Raw genomic sequence first — 18,031 nt, forward strand, 5'->3', positions numbered from 1 at the left:
TATTTTTTGCTGCTATATTACATTCATGTTGTAAATCAGGGTGCTGGAAAACAAAAATATGCGTATTTTGGAGGAATAATTATGTAGAGCTCTACTTCCTTAAGCGTCTAAAAATTGGCTATGTGCTTTGTCTACATAAATTTCACTTCACACCATAATTCTCTCATCAGCAAAGTTGGTGTTTGAATCCATGGAGCTAACTGGTTGAGATAAACATATTAAATGATGCAAGCTGTATTTTCTAGGTGGAATTAATCCATGGGGTTTGGAATCTGGCTACAAAAGGATACTGATAACTTTGAAGGTAAAAAATAGGGGAGGGTGCAGGATCTCTCCTCTTTGGCTTCATTTTGCTACACTTAGGTCTGTTTTATAAGTTGCTCAGTGAGTCTGTGGAGTTTCCATCTCTGGAGCTACTCAAAACGCATCTGAACATAATTCTAGGCAATGAGCTCACAGTGTCACTGCTTGAGCAGGAGGGTGAACAACATGACCTTCAGAGGTCCCTTCCAACTTCAGCCACTCTATAATTCTGTGAATATGTAGATTCATCACCGGTTTCTTGGATATCATGATTTTCTCCCCTAATTTTAGTCCAATACCCACTCAAATATATGATGGCTTTAATGACTTAGTGTCTTGTATGTAAATTGTGTGTGCACGGTTAGGCCAGAGTAATGCATGAACAGCTTTTAAGTGTATCTTTAAGTGTATCTTTAAGTTATGTTTTAAAGGTCTATTTTTACAATAGTCTCACAGCAACGCAGATTTGATGCTGAAATCTTGGGAGGCAAAATACTAGAACCAAACCACTTTAGAGTTTGTTACGTTACTTCATTGTTATTGTATTTTTCTACAGCATAGCAAGATAAGTTGCATATGTCACAGCTCTTGTAATAGTGGTAGGAGGCACTATTATTTCTGAAGAGGATTTTGAATCACATCCTCTAATTCTCTTAATTTCCACATAGACTTTGCTAGGTTTTTTAAACTGTAAAGACTGGGACATGAGATTATCTTTGTGGTCTGGCAGAGAGGGAAGAAAAATGATGAATTAGTATATCCACTTAATTTCATGAGATGAGATTAATGACAAACTTGGGAGATTGTTTTGAGATGTGGTGTTGAAGCAGTGTGGGAAGCTGACACAGACACTGAGAACTGTGGATGTATAAAGAAGTTGACTGCTGAGGTTTTACAACCAACCAATTTAGCCTGCAATAAACTACCTTGCTCTGTGCCATTTACATATGGAACAAATGAAGATCCAGATGCAAGGCAGTCTTTCTCAAAAGCAATTGTGGAAGTAGGAAGCCCAGGCAGTGCACAGTAGCCTCAAACAGTTGTTTGAGGATCCAGGACCTCTGAGTAGACTCGTGCTTTACTCGTAAGAAGCAGCTCCAAGGAAAGGTGAGTGGCAGAAGGCAGATTTCTCTCTGGATGAGTCCTATCCAGCACACAGAGGGCTCTTCTGAATTAGCACATTCCCCAGCACGCTCTTACAGTTGTGTCGAGGGAGCATTTTGGCTTTAGCTTCTTTAGCTTCCTTTTATCCTTTGTAATAACCCTTCCAGTTCCCTACTGCTGTGCTCAGGTTTTAGCTTGTCACTGCTGTTGGCTCCTGCAGCACTGCCCCTCATCCTGCTAGCTTTCATTGATTGTTGCTGCTGTTGACACTCACATGCCCTTTGATAAAGTAGCTGCCAAAGCTCCTGTCCCTCTGCAAGCGGCGTTACAGACCCACTCCTATCTGAGACGTTCATTAGTGTCGTTTGCCAAAAGGTTTATGTAACAGATGTTGCAAAGCAGACACACAGAAACACACACTCACACACCACTATCGCAAGGGCTGTGAGGGTGGCAAAGAAGGGAGGATGGTCTGCAGGACTGGAGTAGCTTGAAGGCATAGCTACATCTGTTAAAAAAAGCAACTAACGCCTCTATGTGATCATGCTTTATTTTCAGCTTGTCATCATGGCTGGGACTGTTCTGCTTGCCTACTACTTTGAGTGCACCGATACTTTCCAGGTGCATATCCAAGGTTTCTTCTGTCAGGATGGCAATTTGATGAAACCATACCCTGGAACGGAGGATGAGAGCTTCATTTCACCTCTTGTGCTCTACTGTGTGCTGGCTTCAACTCCGACAGCAATTGTAAGTATAAGAAATTATTTTAATTATCCACAACTGCTGTACAAATAATAGGAACAGTCTTGTAATATCTTTGTCCCCTGTCCTCTCCTTTCAGTTGTAATTGATTTACACTTAGCTGGGTCTCTGTTTTGCCTTAGCCTAATAGGATCTTCATCAGTTATCTCCAGAATTAATTATTCTGAGGTAATCACAATGCAAGACTGAGAGGTAGGGCTTGTTAAGTCTTTTACAATAACCTGCTCACTTTGGTGACTAATTGTGAATTGCTTGAGCTCTAGAGAGGCTCTAATGCAAAAGTGATGTATTACTGGAAACAAGAAAATAGGATAAAGCTCTAATAAAACCTGGGTTGGACATGCGGTGTATCCAGGATTATTTGCTGCTATAATAAAAGCACTGCTGAAGGGCTTTAAAAGGCTTATATGAGCAGAAAGGTGCTCACTACAAAGACATTTGCAACCTATTTTTGGCATTCATATCCACTTTTTTAACTTGATTCGCTTTACTGTCCAACCAGCAAACTGCAGTGTAGCTGTTCTGAGCAGATGGAAAAATTCAATTAGCTGAGTACATACAATTCCAAACAGATTATTGCAGTCACTGATTAGCAAAACTTTGGCCTTTATCCATCCTCTGTGCAAAAAAAAAAATGTTGCAACTTTCCCAAATAGACAAGTTTTCTGCATTTGTAATTACACTGGTAAATTCCTACCACAATGTGTCTATGAACTTAACTCCTCTTTTTCTTTAGCATTTATTTCCTACATTAGCTTTTCATCTCTTTCAAAAGCTGATTAAAGCTGCTTGTTACATATTTACCTGTGAAAGGTGAATGCTGCACCACAGCCCTTTTAAGTTTGGGTCTGCAGTAATTCTAATGCATGAAACACTGTAACTCAGCAATGTCAAAGGGGGTGTGCTGAAGAGGCTACAGCTTCAGGGACTGGACAAAACCGAAATAAGTAGGTAGGGGGTTTGAATTGGATTGCATCACGAGTTGATAAAAATCCTCTGTAGTAACAGTGCTAATTTTTTGTGTGTAGTGGAATTCAGATGAAGATTAAGACTTTCGTTTTACATTGTGCTTCAGGGACAGATGATTCACAAAGGAAGAAATGAATACACTTCTCCAGCTGACCCTCCATAAACAGATTTTGCCATTGTTTAGATAAGTAGCTTTCACAGGTGGTGATGTAAAGGGAGACTGAGTGTCACTAGCATGCTTTGATACCACTAACATTTAAGTTAGTGGGAGATCTGCCCCTCAATTCAACATTATGGTGTCAATAATAAGATTGTTCCTCTTTATTTGGGTCTTCTGTATAAATACCTGAGCTGACAAAGTCTACTTCCAACCTGTCAAGTTTTTCTCTCTGGGTCAGCATTTTCCTTCTGTTGAGTGGCCCAAGAAGTTAGTTACTCTTATTACAAGTCAAATGGAGTCTTCTTCAGAAGATGAGCAATGCTCATTGTAGTTTCTGTAGCCCTGATAAACACAAGGAATGAAAGACTGTAGTGAAGGTCAGAGAAAGTCTTTGGGTGCTGGAAGAGACATTCAGCTTAGTGCTGTGGGAAGCTTGTGTGAACATCTCATACAATGTAGGTTGTACAGAAATGGCAGCCTGCCTCCAGAAGTTCTGTAATGACCCCAGATGATGGAATCCAGTGCTGAACAAGAGCTTGTAAGCTCTGCTTCTTGGGTTGTGCTGTGCTGTTACAGTGGCTGTTCTGCTTCATCTAGAGAAGCCAGCACAAGGCTCTGCACCATGCTTCTTTATGATCTCTGCATGCAACTTCAGGGAGGCAATAGATCAAACTTTTCTGGGAAAACACTTTTCTTTCATTTTTTAATGTAATATGTATTCATGCATACTATATTAATGCATTATTTAATGCATGGTTTGCATTATATTTTATTGTATTATTAATATATTGTTTAATTTCTTAATGTATTGTTACTTAGTACTGGGCTAATTTTCAACTAGATCATTCTTCAAAGAGATCTCTTTCTGTTCCCCTGACTGGTATCCAGCATGTTTTTCTATGAGTAATTTCACCTCATTGCTCACTCCTATCTTTTTCTGAGAGGCTTTCCTCTCCTTGTAGGCTAATTTCAGATTTCTGCTTCACCTAGTAGCTGGCTCTGCAGACTGCGCTTTAGCATGATCGTTAGTAGAAAGCTGGTAGATGAAACAGAAAATGAGCTCAGAGTGAAGGAAGGACACACTATTGTGTTTCAGGAGTCTCTCTAAATTCTGTCCTTGCCTACCATGACTGATCAGATCACTCAGAATGTGAGCATCCTCAGTTGTTATCTGGTACCCAGATGGGTACTGCCTGCCATTCAGACTGTAACAGTCTAGGAAGATATGCTCTATCCAGTTGAATCTTCTAAGGAGATTGAAGTCCAGATGGAGAGCAGTGACAAGTGGCATCCCTCAAGACCAAGCTGAGTGGTGCTGTTGATACACCAGAGGGATAGGATGTCATCCAGAGGGACCTGCACAAACTGCAGAGCTGGGCCAGGTGAACCTCATGCAGGGTTCTGCACTTGGGCTGGAACAGTCCTCACTATCAACACAGACCAGGGGATGAGGCAACGGAGGGCAGCCCTGCAGAGAAGGATTTGAGGATGCTGATTCATGAGAAGCTGAACATGAGTAGACTGTGCTCTTGCAGCCCAGAAGGCAAATGGCATCCTGGGCTGCACCAACAGATGCATGGCCAGCAGATCCAGAGAGGTGATTCTGACACTTGCCTCTTCTCTGGTGAGACCTCACGTGGAATACTGCATCCAGACCTGGAGCCCTCAATACTGGAAGGACATGGACCTGATGGAGTGGGTCCAGAGGAGGGCCGCAAAAATGATCAGGGAGCTGGAACACCTCTGTGAGGCAAACAGGCTGAGGGAGCTGGGGTTGTTTAGCTTGGAGAAGAGACTCCAGGGAGACCTAATAGTAGCTTTTCAGGACCTAATAGCTGCCTTCCAAGGCCTACAGGAAGGATGGAGAGAGTCTGTTTACAAAGCCCTGTAGTGATAAGGTGAGGAACAACAGCTTCAAACTAGAGATGAGCAGATTTAAATTAGGTGTTAGAAACAATTTCTTTACCATGAGGGTGATGGAACACTGGAACAGGTTGCCCAGGGAGGTGGTTGGGGAGCCATCCCTGGAGTTATTGAAGGTGAGGTTCAACAGGGCTTTGGGCGACTCAGTCTAGTTGAGGATGCCTCTGTTGACTGAAGGGTGGGGTTGGACAAGATGACCTTTGGAAGTCCAGCCCAGACCATTCTACGATTCTATAAAGCAAAATATACCCCAAAATAGAGCCCACGCAGCTGTGCTTCATGGGAGGAAATTTTGTGTGCACCCACTGTGTATTAAGCTATAGCTTCACTTTCTACACTTTACTCTCAGGAATAATCCCTGACATGTGAAGAAATTACTTCAGTCAAAATAATGTCAATCTCTCCCTACATTCCCTTGTTTCTCCTCTGCAAGACAGTTGTTGCTTCACTTTCCAACAGCAAGTTGTTTGGTTTGGCTAAGAGGATTTACATTAGCAAGTCTAATCTCTCTGGTTTGCCTACATATTTCCACTGTCCTGACACCTTATGGTGTGAGAGGAGTAATTACGAGAAGGGTGCTATGTTAAATAGTTTGGGAGTCAGCATGAGCTCCCTCCTCTGAGACACAAGCAGTATTTAAGTGCAGTTCTGTGTGAACAGGTCTGGAAAGGATGCAAAGCCCTGATTTCAGCATAGCTGTGAGGTGTAAAAAGATTTCAAGCCAAAAAGGAGCATCTTTGTGAATTTAATGGAATATCTTGTCTCAGTCATTTGGCTATGGCCGTGGTTGTGGGGAAAACATGTGCATTTTATTTCATTCTGTTATGGATGGATTTCTCTTATTCCTCCTCTGTTAGGGGGAGGTGAGAAATTAATTTGAGGCGGTTTTGATTTTTTAATAAAATTATGTATAAAAATTAATATTTACAAATCTGTACCACCCCCAATCACTATGTAATTAAGTTCTTTGTGCAAGGTTATGAAAATAGTTAGGATATATTTACAGGGATTGGATTATTAAATGGAAATATCAAATTATCAACAACTATAGACAGAGAGAAAGATTCCCTTAGGCTTAATGCCTCTTAACAACTAAACTGTTTGCCCAGCAAGGGCTGAAACTGTGTCTGCTCTTAAGACAGAGGTAACTTATTTTACAAAGGAATTAAAGCTTGCTTAGATGTGTTGCTCTTAAGTATTAATTACTAATCACCCTCCCGGGATTGTGTCACAGCATGTGCCCAGTATTCGGGTCTTGGTGAGGCTGGAATCTGTCCTGGCTTGCAGGAGCATGATAAGTGTTCCCAGTCTCTGGGGTAAACAGGATTTCTCTGACCTTCTCTCCTGGTGTGAAGTGGTCTCTGCCTCGGTGCTGCTGCTTCTTCTGGATGCCATGTGTGTGTCCACGGATGATCAGCTGGCAGGATTTCCAGGTGCAGGAGGAGGATTTGTCCATGCAGCTTCTAGCACAGTCGTCTCACAGCTAGCAGGCTGTGTCTGTTGGTTAGCAGACAGTCTGGAAGGGTCTGCTGGGCCTGGATCTTTCCAGGCTTACACGCAGCTGGCAAGCAGTGTGCCAGGCTGCAGGGAGACTTGAGCTCCGTAGATAAATGCAGGATAGCAAGCCAGTGTGTACGGCTGCTCTAGGCTTAGGCAGGGGGCTCTCGGCTCCCCATATGTGTATCAATTGCAGGTGTGCATGCACTCTGCTTCTCAAAGGGTTCACAGACAGCTTAACTGTGCCTTGAGATCAATGCAAGAGGGCTGAGCCTCAGTAATGTTTGCAAGAGAGTAAGGACCTGACTGTGTCTAGGCCATGCAAGCAGGTCAGGGCAGCGGGGTGCTGCTATGTGGATCAGAGAGCTGAGCTTGGACCTCTAAGTCTGAACCTCTGAACGCTCTGAACACGTGGTGCTCCTTTGCACTCCTCTTTATAGACTCTGAGCCGAGATTTGTGGCTCATTTGGCAATCTAAAGGGACCAATCAGGCTGGCAGTAAGCTAAACGTTACCTTAATAGGCAGAAGTTGTTTGCCTGGACCCTCCAGTAGGGGATTACCAGGGCAGACCCCAGGGGTACACGGACTGGGCGTGTGTTTGTTACACAACCTGTTTACTGCCATGGGTCCTGGCAGAAAAACATGTCCAGGCATGTAAAGGCATAGAGAGGCCTCAGTTTTGGGGCTGTAGCCCCTCCACCACACATCCCTACAACACTTTTCAGAAGTGGTAGCACTAAATGTACATTTCCCTGAACTTCTGTTGGCAAAACAAATGAGATTGACCTCTTTTTCTGCAGTTCTATTTGTTGTTCTTGACATATACGATGTTGCTGACTGTGTTGTAACAGTTTTTTTTCTGCTACACTGGGTAGTTAATCCTCATGCATCAGAATTACAAAAGTCTCTTAGTGTTCCTACTGATAACCTCTGTGATAATGGGAGTTTCTTGCAAGGCAGGATGCCCGAGTCTCATGATGACACTGTTAAGTAAATGAAAATCATGTATGCCTGACTCCACTCTGAAATGCATTTTTCTTCCAAATGTTCCACTGAGGATAGGTCAAAGGCTTTCATCTGCTTAAGTTTTAATTTTCCAAGTGTGTTGGCACTGGCATCTTTGCAGCGAAGTAGTAGACTATACTGAACATAGTAATAAATTGCACCTACCTAAGGACTTTTTTTCCTCTGTAGTTGTTGGCCCTTGTCTTATTGCTGCTGACCACTGAAAAGAGATTGGTCCCATTCCCTTGACACTCACCTCTCAGATATTTGTACACGTTCATGAGATCTCCTCTCAATCTTCTCCAGGTTAAATAGCCCCAGGTGACTCAGTCTCTCTTTGTAGAGGAGAGTCTGATGATCTGTGAGGTCTCTTCCAACCTTGGTGATACTGTGATACTGTGATACTGTGACTCCCAGTCTAGCAGGTCCCTGTCTCTCCTGAACTGAGGAGCCCAAAATTGGATACAGTGTTCCAGGTGTGGTCTGATCAGGGCAGAGTAAAGGGGCAGAAGAACCTCTCTAGATGTACCACACATAGTACTTCGTGTCTTTCAGAGCTGGCCACCATTTCTCATTGCTGTTTGGCTACACCTTCACTTTTTTACTGGGAAACAGAGCCAAAAATGCTCAGAGGGCAAGTCTAGAGGAAGAGCTCCACTGCTTGTCAGGTGTCCTCTCTGAGTAGTGATTCATATCCTGCCTTTTGAGACTTGCCAAGGACTCAGCTTGTGAAGTGATGAATGGCAAGCTGAGATATGTAGGACTACAGCAAAGGTGTGCTCATTACCCTGTGTAAATGTTTATATTCTGGTATTTGCACAGCATTCTGAAAAATAGTAAATACAGCTTGTTTGTTTGGTACAACACTTTTAGGCACTTCTACTGATAGTGCCTCCAGGACTTTGTAATGGGCCAAGTTACCGGCCAGTTTCTGAGAAACAATGCAGAGCTGTGGGAAATTCCTTCTCTTGGTTGGAACTACAGTATAATTATTTTAGACAGTTTTATCACAGTAGAGTGTTTTGGGTTTTTTTTTTTCACAATGATAAGACAGTTGTGGTTTTGGGGTAAGCTAGAACACAAATTGTGAATTTCATCCCTTTTGATTTGGAATAAATCAATTTTATTTTTCTGGAAAAGCACTCTTTTAACTGTTCTTTGCTGCTGATTTCATTGAACAACAACAAAACCAAGGGAAAAACAACAACTCACAAACAAAAAATACCACCACCAAAATAAACAAAAGCCTCAAACAAATCAAACTCAAACAAACAAAAAAAAAAACCCAGAAAAAACAAGGAAACAAGGAGAGAGAAAGATAAGAGATATAAGTAATTGAATGGATATTAAGGTTTTGTCCTCAGAAGACTTTGGATTACTTGGCTCTGCAATATTCAGCTGAAAATGTTGCTTCTTTTATTCTTATAGGTACCAGAAATACAGCATTGATTTCTGTGGGCTAGAGAAGACTTGTTTAGATGGTGTTGGCAAAGATGAAAGTGTGTCTTTATCTGGTCTTCATGACCAATGCTATTACTGATGTTATCACAGAAAACTCTCTGCTCTCCTGCATAGACCTTGGTTAGGGTCCTGGCTGCATGAGTGGACTCTTGGGGAAGGGTGCCAAGAAGACTGCTTGCCTCCTAAGACGTCTTTTCTCAGTCTTAGTGTTTGCCACTTGGGTTTAACTATGGAGCCCAGCTGTGCAATGCCAGCATTTGGCACTGCAGACAGCAGGTAGGATGGCTGATCAATAACCCTCTGAACATACAGCTATCTGTGAGGGAGATCTAAGGAATTAGGGAACTAACAACACTAAGTGAAAGTCAATACGAGCTATACTCAGAGAAGATGGAGAAAGACTATTCAAAGTACAAAAGGTAACCTTGCACTGAATGCAAGCTGCAAGAAAAAAAAGTACAACTGATTAAATATTAGGAAAAATCTTTTTACAGTGACAGCAGTCCAGCACGGAAACAGTGCCGGCCTAGAGGCTGTGAGATCTTTGTTCTTGAGTGCTCAATTCTGTGTTTTGTGCTGGCCTTGCTTTGAGAAGACATTGGACTGTAGGCATCTGGGGCCTCTTCCCAGCTAGATCACATTGTGTCTGTGCATTCTGTAGTGATAGTGTCTATGATTGCTGATGTTTAGATTAATGCAGCCATGAGCTCCCGTGTAGAACTTGAAGAGTGTCTCTCCAGAGATAGGCAGCTGTGTTAAGGCAGTCCTCAGACACATCGTGATGGAAAGGGGCAGAAGTGGTTTTGGCGTAAGGCAAGTCAGTGCTGATGAAACACTCACTGGAGCACTTTGCAAAGATCCCCTTGCGGTGAACAGGCCTGATTGTCCCGGGGAGAGCTGTGTGGAGTTGTTTTGAAGCTGGCTGATTGGCATTGAAAGCTCTATAACCCTCATCTGCTTATATTCTCTTTTGAGTGCTCTGCACATAGCTTGTGTCACTGCCAGTGCCTTCTTTGTATCTGCTCCTCCCCTTGGCCACTATTTCAGTGCTGCAGACTCTTTTTTTTTCTATTTGTGATATCAAAAATGCAGCCACACATATCTCTACAAAGGATTTGGGAAATGTCATACAGCTTGCTGAAACTCGCCCAGATCAGAAAGTGGTGATGTCCTAAGGTTCAACTTCAGTTTTGTTTGTTGCTAGACCTTTTTGTGCATGCTGGTGTGCCTCTGGGTGTGGTTTCTATGTAGAAAGGGATGTTAACAAGGATTGACTGTGTCCCAAGGGTGCTGTTTAGAGTAAACAAGTTGAAAGATTTTAAAACTCCAAGCAATCAGAATAATGTAAACTTAATGCTTGGAAGAGACAGACAGATCCTGTCAGTACTTCACATAGTTCTTCATAATATTGGATCTCCATCGTCTTGCTGTGATTAGAAATGCTATCAGTTGTACTTTTCTTTTGTGGAAGGTGACAGAAGAATGTTGTTTCACAGGGAGACTTCAGGCAGTCCTAGGCTGTGGGCACAACTCTGATTCCTCCATCCCTTCTGTGCACCCTGGCTGATGCTTCATCTGTGTGAAATTGCAGACGAAATTAAATCTGTGGCAACTTTTACACTACCACGGTGTTTGCTGAAAGTGTGCAAAAAAAGCCAGAAAATTACTACTCTACTCTTCGTCATCCCTGAGTGATTGAGTAAATGAGAGGCAGGGAGACAGTTGAGATGCAGCCTCTGCCAGCAGCAATGTAGGACTGTGTAGAAGGAATCAGGCCAGATGGAGTTGGAGATGAGAGGTGAGTCGTTTATGTTGCAGTGAATCTGTAGAGTCTTCACGGGTAGGTGGGGAAAAAAGGCAAGACTGTGGTAGTATGCCTGGTGGTGAGCCAGATTTTGCATAGGAGGAATCAGATTGTGGCAGTCTACATACACAGGAGTTTGGGGAAACATGACTAAGAAGGAAGATTTTAGCCTCTGGTGTAGAGTTAAGTGAAGTGTGGCTGGGGAGCAAACCAGAGGTGAAGTCCCTAGCTTTACTAGAGGATTTTAATTGAGGCTAATGTCCTAAATGAGACAAAAGGAACAAAAATCTTTAAGCAGGCCACATCTTTGACTGTCAGTATTATCAGTATTTACTTTTCTGAACTGAATCTTAACTCTTTAAGGTTGCCCTACTCTTATCCTGCTACACATTTCCCAGCAGGAGTGCTGTTCCAGGATACTACTCTCCTGAAAGCTCCTCTTGGTTGTAACCCAGATTCATTCATGCGTAGTGTATCTTCATTAATCCTTACAGATAAAGCTCTTCTTGATATTTAATCTATTTTTAGAATGCAATTGTGCAAAGAATTGTTTGCAAGGAGGCTATATACTTATCAGAAAGTGCTCTAGGGAAAACAAAATTCCAAGAAAAGATTCCATGTCCCTTTCAAAGCAGCAGTTGCATTGTTTTGTGGATTATGTTTATAACCAAATTATCAAACTGATGGTAAGCTGTAGAGCAGTGCAGGTAGTACTGAGCTCTAATGTTGTGTTGAGATCTTGAAAGGGAAAAATATGATATTTCACTGTCTGAAAATGTCAGTTCACAAGTTGAAGGACTGCAATTTCAAAATCTATCATGAATAAAAGGCTGCTGAAGAGGAAAATGGGACAGATAATTTTATCCAATTTTGTGCTCAGAAAGAGCCAGGAAATAACTAAAGCTTGAGCAGCAGAGGTTTTGAGAACTGAATGATGAGGATCAAGGGTATGGTGACACTGCCAGTAATGGGAAAGCAGGGAAAATTACAAAAGTTTTCTCAGCAGGCAGGTCAAAATGGGCAGAGGAAAAATGACCAATAGGTAGGTTTTTCTAATTCATACTGGGGCTTTTGGAGCATCACAGTAGTACTTTTACCTAATATTCATATAAAAAGGAATGCAAGTAAGAGTATCCAAGCAACATAACCTCATTGTGTTGGGAAGCCAAGAAAACAATCACATCTAAGTGGCACCGCCTTTGCTTCCCTATTGCCTACATCAGCCCAGACTGCACCTTTGCTTTCAGTCCTAAACCTCCAGTGCCATTTTCTTGACATTTCTACCTCTAATTAAGGCACTGTGAAACATCAGTTCATTAACCTAGCATTATCTGCCAAAACAGAAATAAACCAAGTGGCTTGCTTGCTGTTTTCTTTTTCCGCTCAATATCTATCTATCTATATTTAGATTTCAGATTTAGAATTGAATGGTACCAATTCCTGGAGTGCTGATTCTGTTCTGGCAGAAGCTAAGGTGCTTAACAGTGTCAGTGACTAATTTTGGGAGGCCAGCTGGACAGCTTGGCTGGATGCAGATCCTGCTCATGCAGAATCATCAGGTTTTAAATAACCAGAATCATTATCGTTACTTAAATTTGTAAATGTGTGGAGAAAATATATATGTATTTTTTTGAAGTCAGCTCTTTGAGGAGCTATTCAGACCACATTCAATTCTGCATAGCTGGAGCAAATATCAGATCTAGGTGAACAAGCCCCCACTAAATTTTTTGAGCACAGCAAGGCTCACATTCTAGGGCCTATATTAAATATACAAGGAAATAAAATCCTTAAATGCAGGTAATTAAATTCAGTGCCAGAGTTAACACCAAAGGAATAAGCCCAGTTATGTTGTATCATATCACCCCACAAATACAGCACCATTACTAAATACCTAAACACTACATTAAACCCAAAGACACAGTTCACCTTAAAAATATCTATCTATCTATATATATACACACATATGGTATTCTGTAGTCAGTCTGGCATAACTCTGCTTAATCATTGGAATGGAACAAATTCATAGCCTAGCAAAATTTACTCTTAAATCTGAGTGAAACTATATCCACATTGAAGTTGCTAGGAGTATGCCATACAGCTAAATGCATAGAAATAAAGATGGGAATTGGAACTGGAAAATATTAGGCTAACTTCTGATGCAAAGGAACCTTTTAAAATGGATGTCTTGTTAAAGAATATCTTGTTAATATGTTTTATGCATAAGTGTCTCTTATTTGAAAAGTTAGGGGTTTTAAAGCCCACTAACTCATGTCTTCACAGAGCAGAATTTCTGCTGGGTGTGAGTGGTCTCTCAGCACCTACATACAGCCCCAGGCAGACTTCTGAACATTATCGTAATTCAAATAATAAATGGTTTGAAACAGAGTGTCACTTTTAAACTGCTTTAGTGCAGATGGTCTTCTTCTTAATTCCCAGCACCATAGTTAGTGAGCTGAGCTTATTGAACTGCTTGCCAATTCTGTTAAGAGCAGATGGAGTGAAATGGGATAGAGGCAATATTTCAGTGCAGCTCCCATGCATTGGCTCCCAGCCCCCAGATGCCATTATCGACACACATTTTACAACTCCACATCTCTTGCCATCAGCAGTTAGAATTATAAAGAGGTTGAGCATACTTGGCTTGAATGTCAATAATCAATAAGGATGCTCATCTAGCTTAATAAGGATGAATTGTTGCCCTTGAAACAGCACACCATTCCAGCAGTCAAAGTGAACTAAGACTAGTTGCTTGGTATTTATAATGACTCTGTGGGTGTCAGTATGCATATGTGTGTGTGCACACACTTCTGTTATGTATTTCCCTGACCGTTCCTTGGCACTATGTATTCCTCTTGTGCATCTTATAATAATGTATTAAATTAATTACTTTGAGAGGTACTCATGAGTTCATTTGCTCTACTTCAAGCTGATTTGCCCCTTTTTTTTTTTTCCCTAAAGACTTCCTCTTTCTAAAAAGGTCCCAGTTCCCCCTTATAAAGCCTGGTGACAAAATATGATAGGTGAGATTTTCAGAAGTGCCAACTGTGATTGGACCTTCACTGCCTCTAAAGTCTTTGATTAAATTCTGTCTGCCTAGGGCAGATAGACCTCTATGCAACAGACTTAAATTAATTCTGAGTGCTTAGAAAATACTGATACAACTGCAATGAGAGGCAGTTACTGTTTTAGTAGAAAACATAAATATCCTGATCACAAAAAAAAAAAAAACAAAAAAAAAAACCACAAAAAAACCCCACACACAAAAAAAACCAACCACAAAACTGCACAGCTAACATCAAGGTCAGTGGGTCCCTGAAGACTTCATTTTTTATGCGGGACATTTAGAAACATAGCTAAGCTGTCAGCCCATGGCTTGGATGGCAACACTCTGTGCTGGGTTAGGAACTGGCTGGAGGGCCGAGACCGGAGAGTGGTGGTGAATGATGCCACATCCAGCTGGTGGCCAGTCACTAGTGGTGTCCCTCAGGGATCTGTGCTGGGCCCCATCCTCTTTAACATCTTCATAGATGATCTGGATGAGGGCATGGAGTCAGTCATCAGCAAGTTTGCAGATGACACCAAGCTGGGGGCAGATGTGACTGAGTTGGAGGGCAGAAGGGCTCTGCAGCAGGACCTTGACCGCCTGTACAGATGGGCAGAGTCCAATGGGATGGCATTCAATAGCTCCAAGTGCAGGGTGCTGCACTTTGGCCACAACAACCCCATGCAGAGATACAGGCTGGGGTCGGAGTGGCTGGAGAGCAGCCAGACAGAGAGGGATCTGGGGGTGCTGATTGATACCCACCTGAACATGAGCCAGCAGTGTGCCCAGGTGGCCAAGAGAGCCAATGGCATCCTGGCCTGCATCAGGAATGGTGTGGTCAGCAGGAGCAGGGAGGTCATTCTGCCCCTGTACTCTGCACTGGTTAGACCACACCTTGAGTACTGTGTTCAGTTCTGGGCCCCCCAGTTTAGGAGGGACATTGAGATGCTTGAGCGTGTCCAGAGAAGGGCGACGAGGCTGGTGAGAGGCCTCGAGCACAGCCCTACGAGGAGAGGCTGAGGGAGCTGGGATTGGTTAGCCTGGAGAAGAGGAGGCTCAGGGGTGACCTTATTGCTGTCTACAACTACCTGAGGGGTGGTTGTGGCCAGGAGGAGGTTGCTCTCTTCTCTCAGGTGGCCAGCACCAGAACGAGAGGACACAGCCTCAAGCTACACCAGGGGAAATTTCGGCTCGAGGTGAGGAGAAAGTTCTTCACTGAGAGAGTCATTGGACACTGGAATGGGCTGCCCGGGGAGGTGGTGGAGTCGCCGTCCCTGGGGCTGTTCAAGGCAGGATTGGACATGGCACTTGGTGCCATGGTCTAGCCTTGGGCTCTGTGGTAAAGGGTTGGACTTGATGATCTGTGAGATCTCTTCCAACCTTGGTGATACTGTGATAAGTGAAAATCAGGTTCATGATCACCTGAAGAACCTGAAAGTGTTCAAGTCCATGGGACCCAATGGGATAACACTCATGGGTGCTGAGGGAACTGGAAGATGAGATTGCCAAACCCCTCTCTATTCTATTCCAAAAGTCCTGGCAGTCTGGTGAAATCTCCACTGACTGGAAAAAGGGAAACATAACTCCCATTTTCAAAAAGGGTAGGAAGGAGGAGCCAGGGAACTCCAGGCCAGTCAGTCTCACCTCTGTGCCCAGTAAGATCATGGAGCAGATCCTCCTGGAGGCACTACTGAGACAGGAGAATAGTGAAGAGATGATTGGCTACAATCAGCACACTTCACCAAGGGCAAATCCTGCCTGACAAACCTGGTGGCCTTCTATGAAAAGGTCACAACATTACTAGATGAGGGGCAAGCAACTGATGTCATTTACCTGGGCCTGAGCAAGGCCTTTGACACTGTCCCACACCACATCCTGGTCTCCAAGCTGGTGACACATGGGTTTGATGGGTGCACCACGAGATGGATAAAGAACTGGCTTGATGGCCTCACCGAAAGAGTGGCTGTCAACGGGTTGTGGTGGAGGGGCTGTAGGCCCAAAAACAGAGGCCTCCCTATGCCTCTACATGCCTGGACATGTTATTGTCCCAGGACCCATGGTAGTGAATAAGGTTGTGTAACACACACATCCCCAACTCGTGTATCCCTGGGGTCTGCCCAGGTGATCCCCATATTTGGCAGGGTCCAGGCAAACAGCCCCTGCCTATTAAGGTAAGGTTTGGCTTCCTGCCAACCTGATTGGTCACTTTGGATGGCCAAAGGGCCATGAATCTCAGCCCACAGTCTATAAAGAGGGGTGCAAAGGAGCACCACGTGTTCAGACTCAGCTGTTCAGATTCAGATTCAGCTCTCTGATCCACATTGCAGCTCTGACCTGCACCCGAAGCGCTCAGCCGCTCACACCCACATGCTCGGAAGCCAAAGCACTGCTCCGACGCTCACTGAGGCTCAGACCTCATTCATTGATTCCAATTCACAGTTAACCTGTCTGCATACCTTAGAAGCAGAGCTCATTCAAACCTGCACCTGATACATATATGGGGAGCTGATAGCCCCCTAAGCCTAGAGCCAGCTGTGCATACTGGCCTGCTATCTTGCATTTATCTACGGAGCTCAGACTCCCAGCTTTAGCTTGGAGAACCAGGACAGCAGACCTCTGAATTGCCTGCACCCACAAACAGCCTGCTAGCTGTGAAAGACCGTGCCAGAAACTGCACGGACATCCTTCTCCTGTTCCTGGAATCCTGCCAGCTGATCATCCCTGGACTCGCAGTATCCAGAAGCAGCAGTGTCAAGGCAGAGATCACTTCACCAGGACAAAAGGTTAGAGAAAACCTGTTTACCCCAGAGACTGGGAAGATTTATCATCCTCCCTCAAGCCGGGAGGATTCACCTAGTTTCCCTCTCAAGCCAGGAAGATTCCAGCCCCACAGAGTCCGGACACTGGGCACAGGCTGTGACACAACCCCGGGAGGGTGATCAATAATTAATAGCAACACTTAAAAGAAAAGCTTTGATTCTTCTGTAATATAAGTTACCTCTGCCTTAGTGCAGACACAGTTCAGCCCCTGCTGGGCAGACAGCATAGTTCTCAAGCGGCATTAAGCCTAAGGGAAATCTCTCTCTGTCTATAGTTGATAATTTCCAGTTATTGACCAAATCCCTGTATATATATCATATCCTAATTGTTTTCATAACTTTGCACTAGAACTAAATATTATTACACAGTGGTTGGGGGTGGCAAGAGTTTGTAAATATTAATTTTAACAAATATATTTTTATAACAATTTAATACCACCTCAAATTAATTTCTCACCTCCCCCAAATAAGGGAGGCATAGAGAAACCCCCCCCCCCCCGTAACACGGGTCCATGGCCAAGTGGAGACCAGAGACAAGCGGAGTCCGTCAGGGATCAGTCCTGGCAAAATCTTTGTTGGTGACATGGACAGAGGCACTGAGTCCACCCTCAGCAAGTTTGCTGATGACACCAAACTGTGTGGTGCAGCAGACATGCTGGAGGGAAGGGATCCATCCAGAGGGACCTGGACAGGCTGGAGAAGTGGGCACAAGCCAACCTCATGAGGTTCAACAAGACCAAGTGCAGTGTCATGCATCTGGGTCGGGGCAATCCCAAGCACAAATCCAGGCTGGGCAGTGCCAGGCTGGAGAGCAGCCCTGAGGAGAGGGTTTGGGGGCTGGCTGCTGCTGGATGAGAAGCTCAACATGAGCCAGCAGTGTGCACTTGCAGCCCGGAGGGCCAACCAGATCGTGGGCTGCATCAGGAGAAGTGTGGCCAGCAGGTCAAGGGAGGTGATTCTCCCCATGTACTCCATCCTGGTGAGACCCCACCTGGAGTACTCCATCCAGTTCTGGAGCCCCCATTACAAGAAGGATAGGGACATGCTGGAATGTGTCCATAGAAGGGCCATTGGGATGATGTTGGACTTGATGATCTATGAGGTCTCTTCCAACCTCAGTGATACTGTGATGATCAGAGGGCTGGAGCACCTCTGCTAGGAGGACAGACTGGAAGAGATG

The 18,031-nt window shown here is 43.8% G+C and overlaps 1 protein-coding gene across 1 annotated transcript in view; it reads left to right on the forward strand.

Moving 5' to 3' along the window:
* PLPPR1 (phospholipid phosphatase related 1) overlaps positions 1-18,031 on the forward strand; it is a 161,348-nt gene that overhangs the window by 119,676 nt on the left and 23,641 nt on the right. Inside the window, exon 4 of the mRNA XM_064176718.1 lies at positions 1,966-2,154. Within this exon, the coding sequence (XP_064032788.1) occupies positions 1,966-2,154 (189 nt within the window). The remainder of the gene's footprint in view (positions 1-1,965; positions 2,155-18,031) is intronic.

This window comes from Pogoniulus pusillus, chromosome Z (assembly GCF_015220805.1).
Source record: "Pogoniulus pusillus isolate bPogPus1 chromosome Z, bPogPus1.pri, whole genome shotgun sequence".
Taxonomy (NCBI): Eukaryota; Metazoa; Chordata; class Aves; order Piciformes; family Lybiidae; genus Pogoniulus; species Pogoniulus pusillus.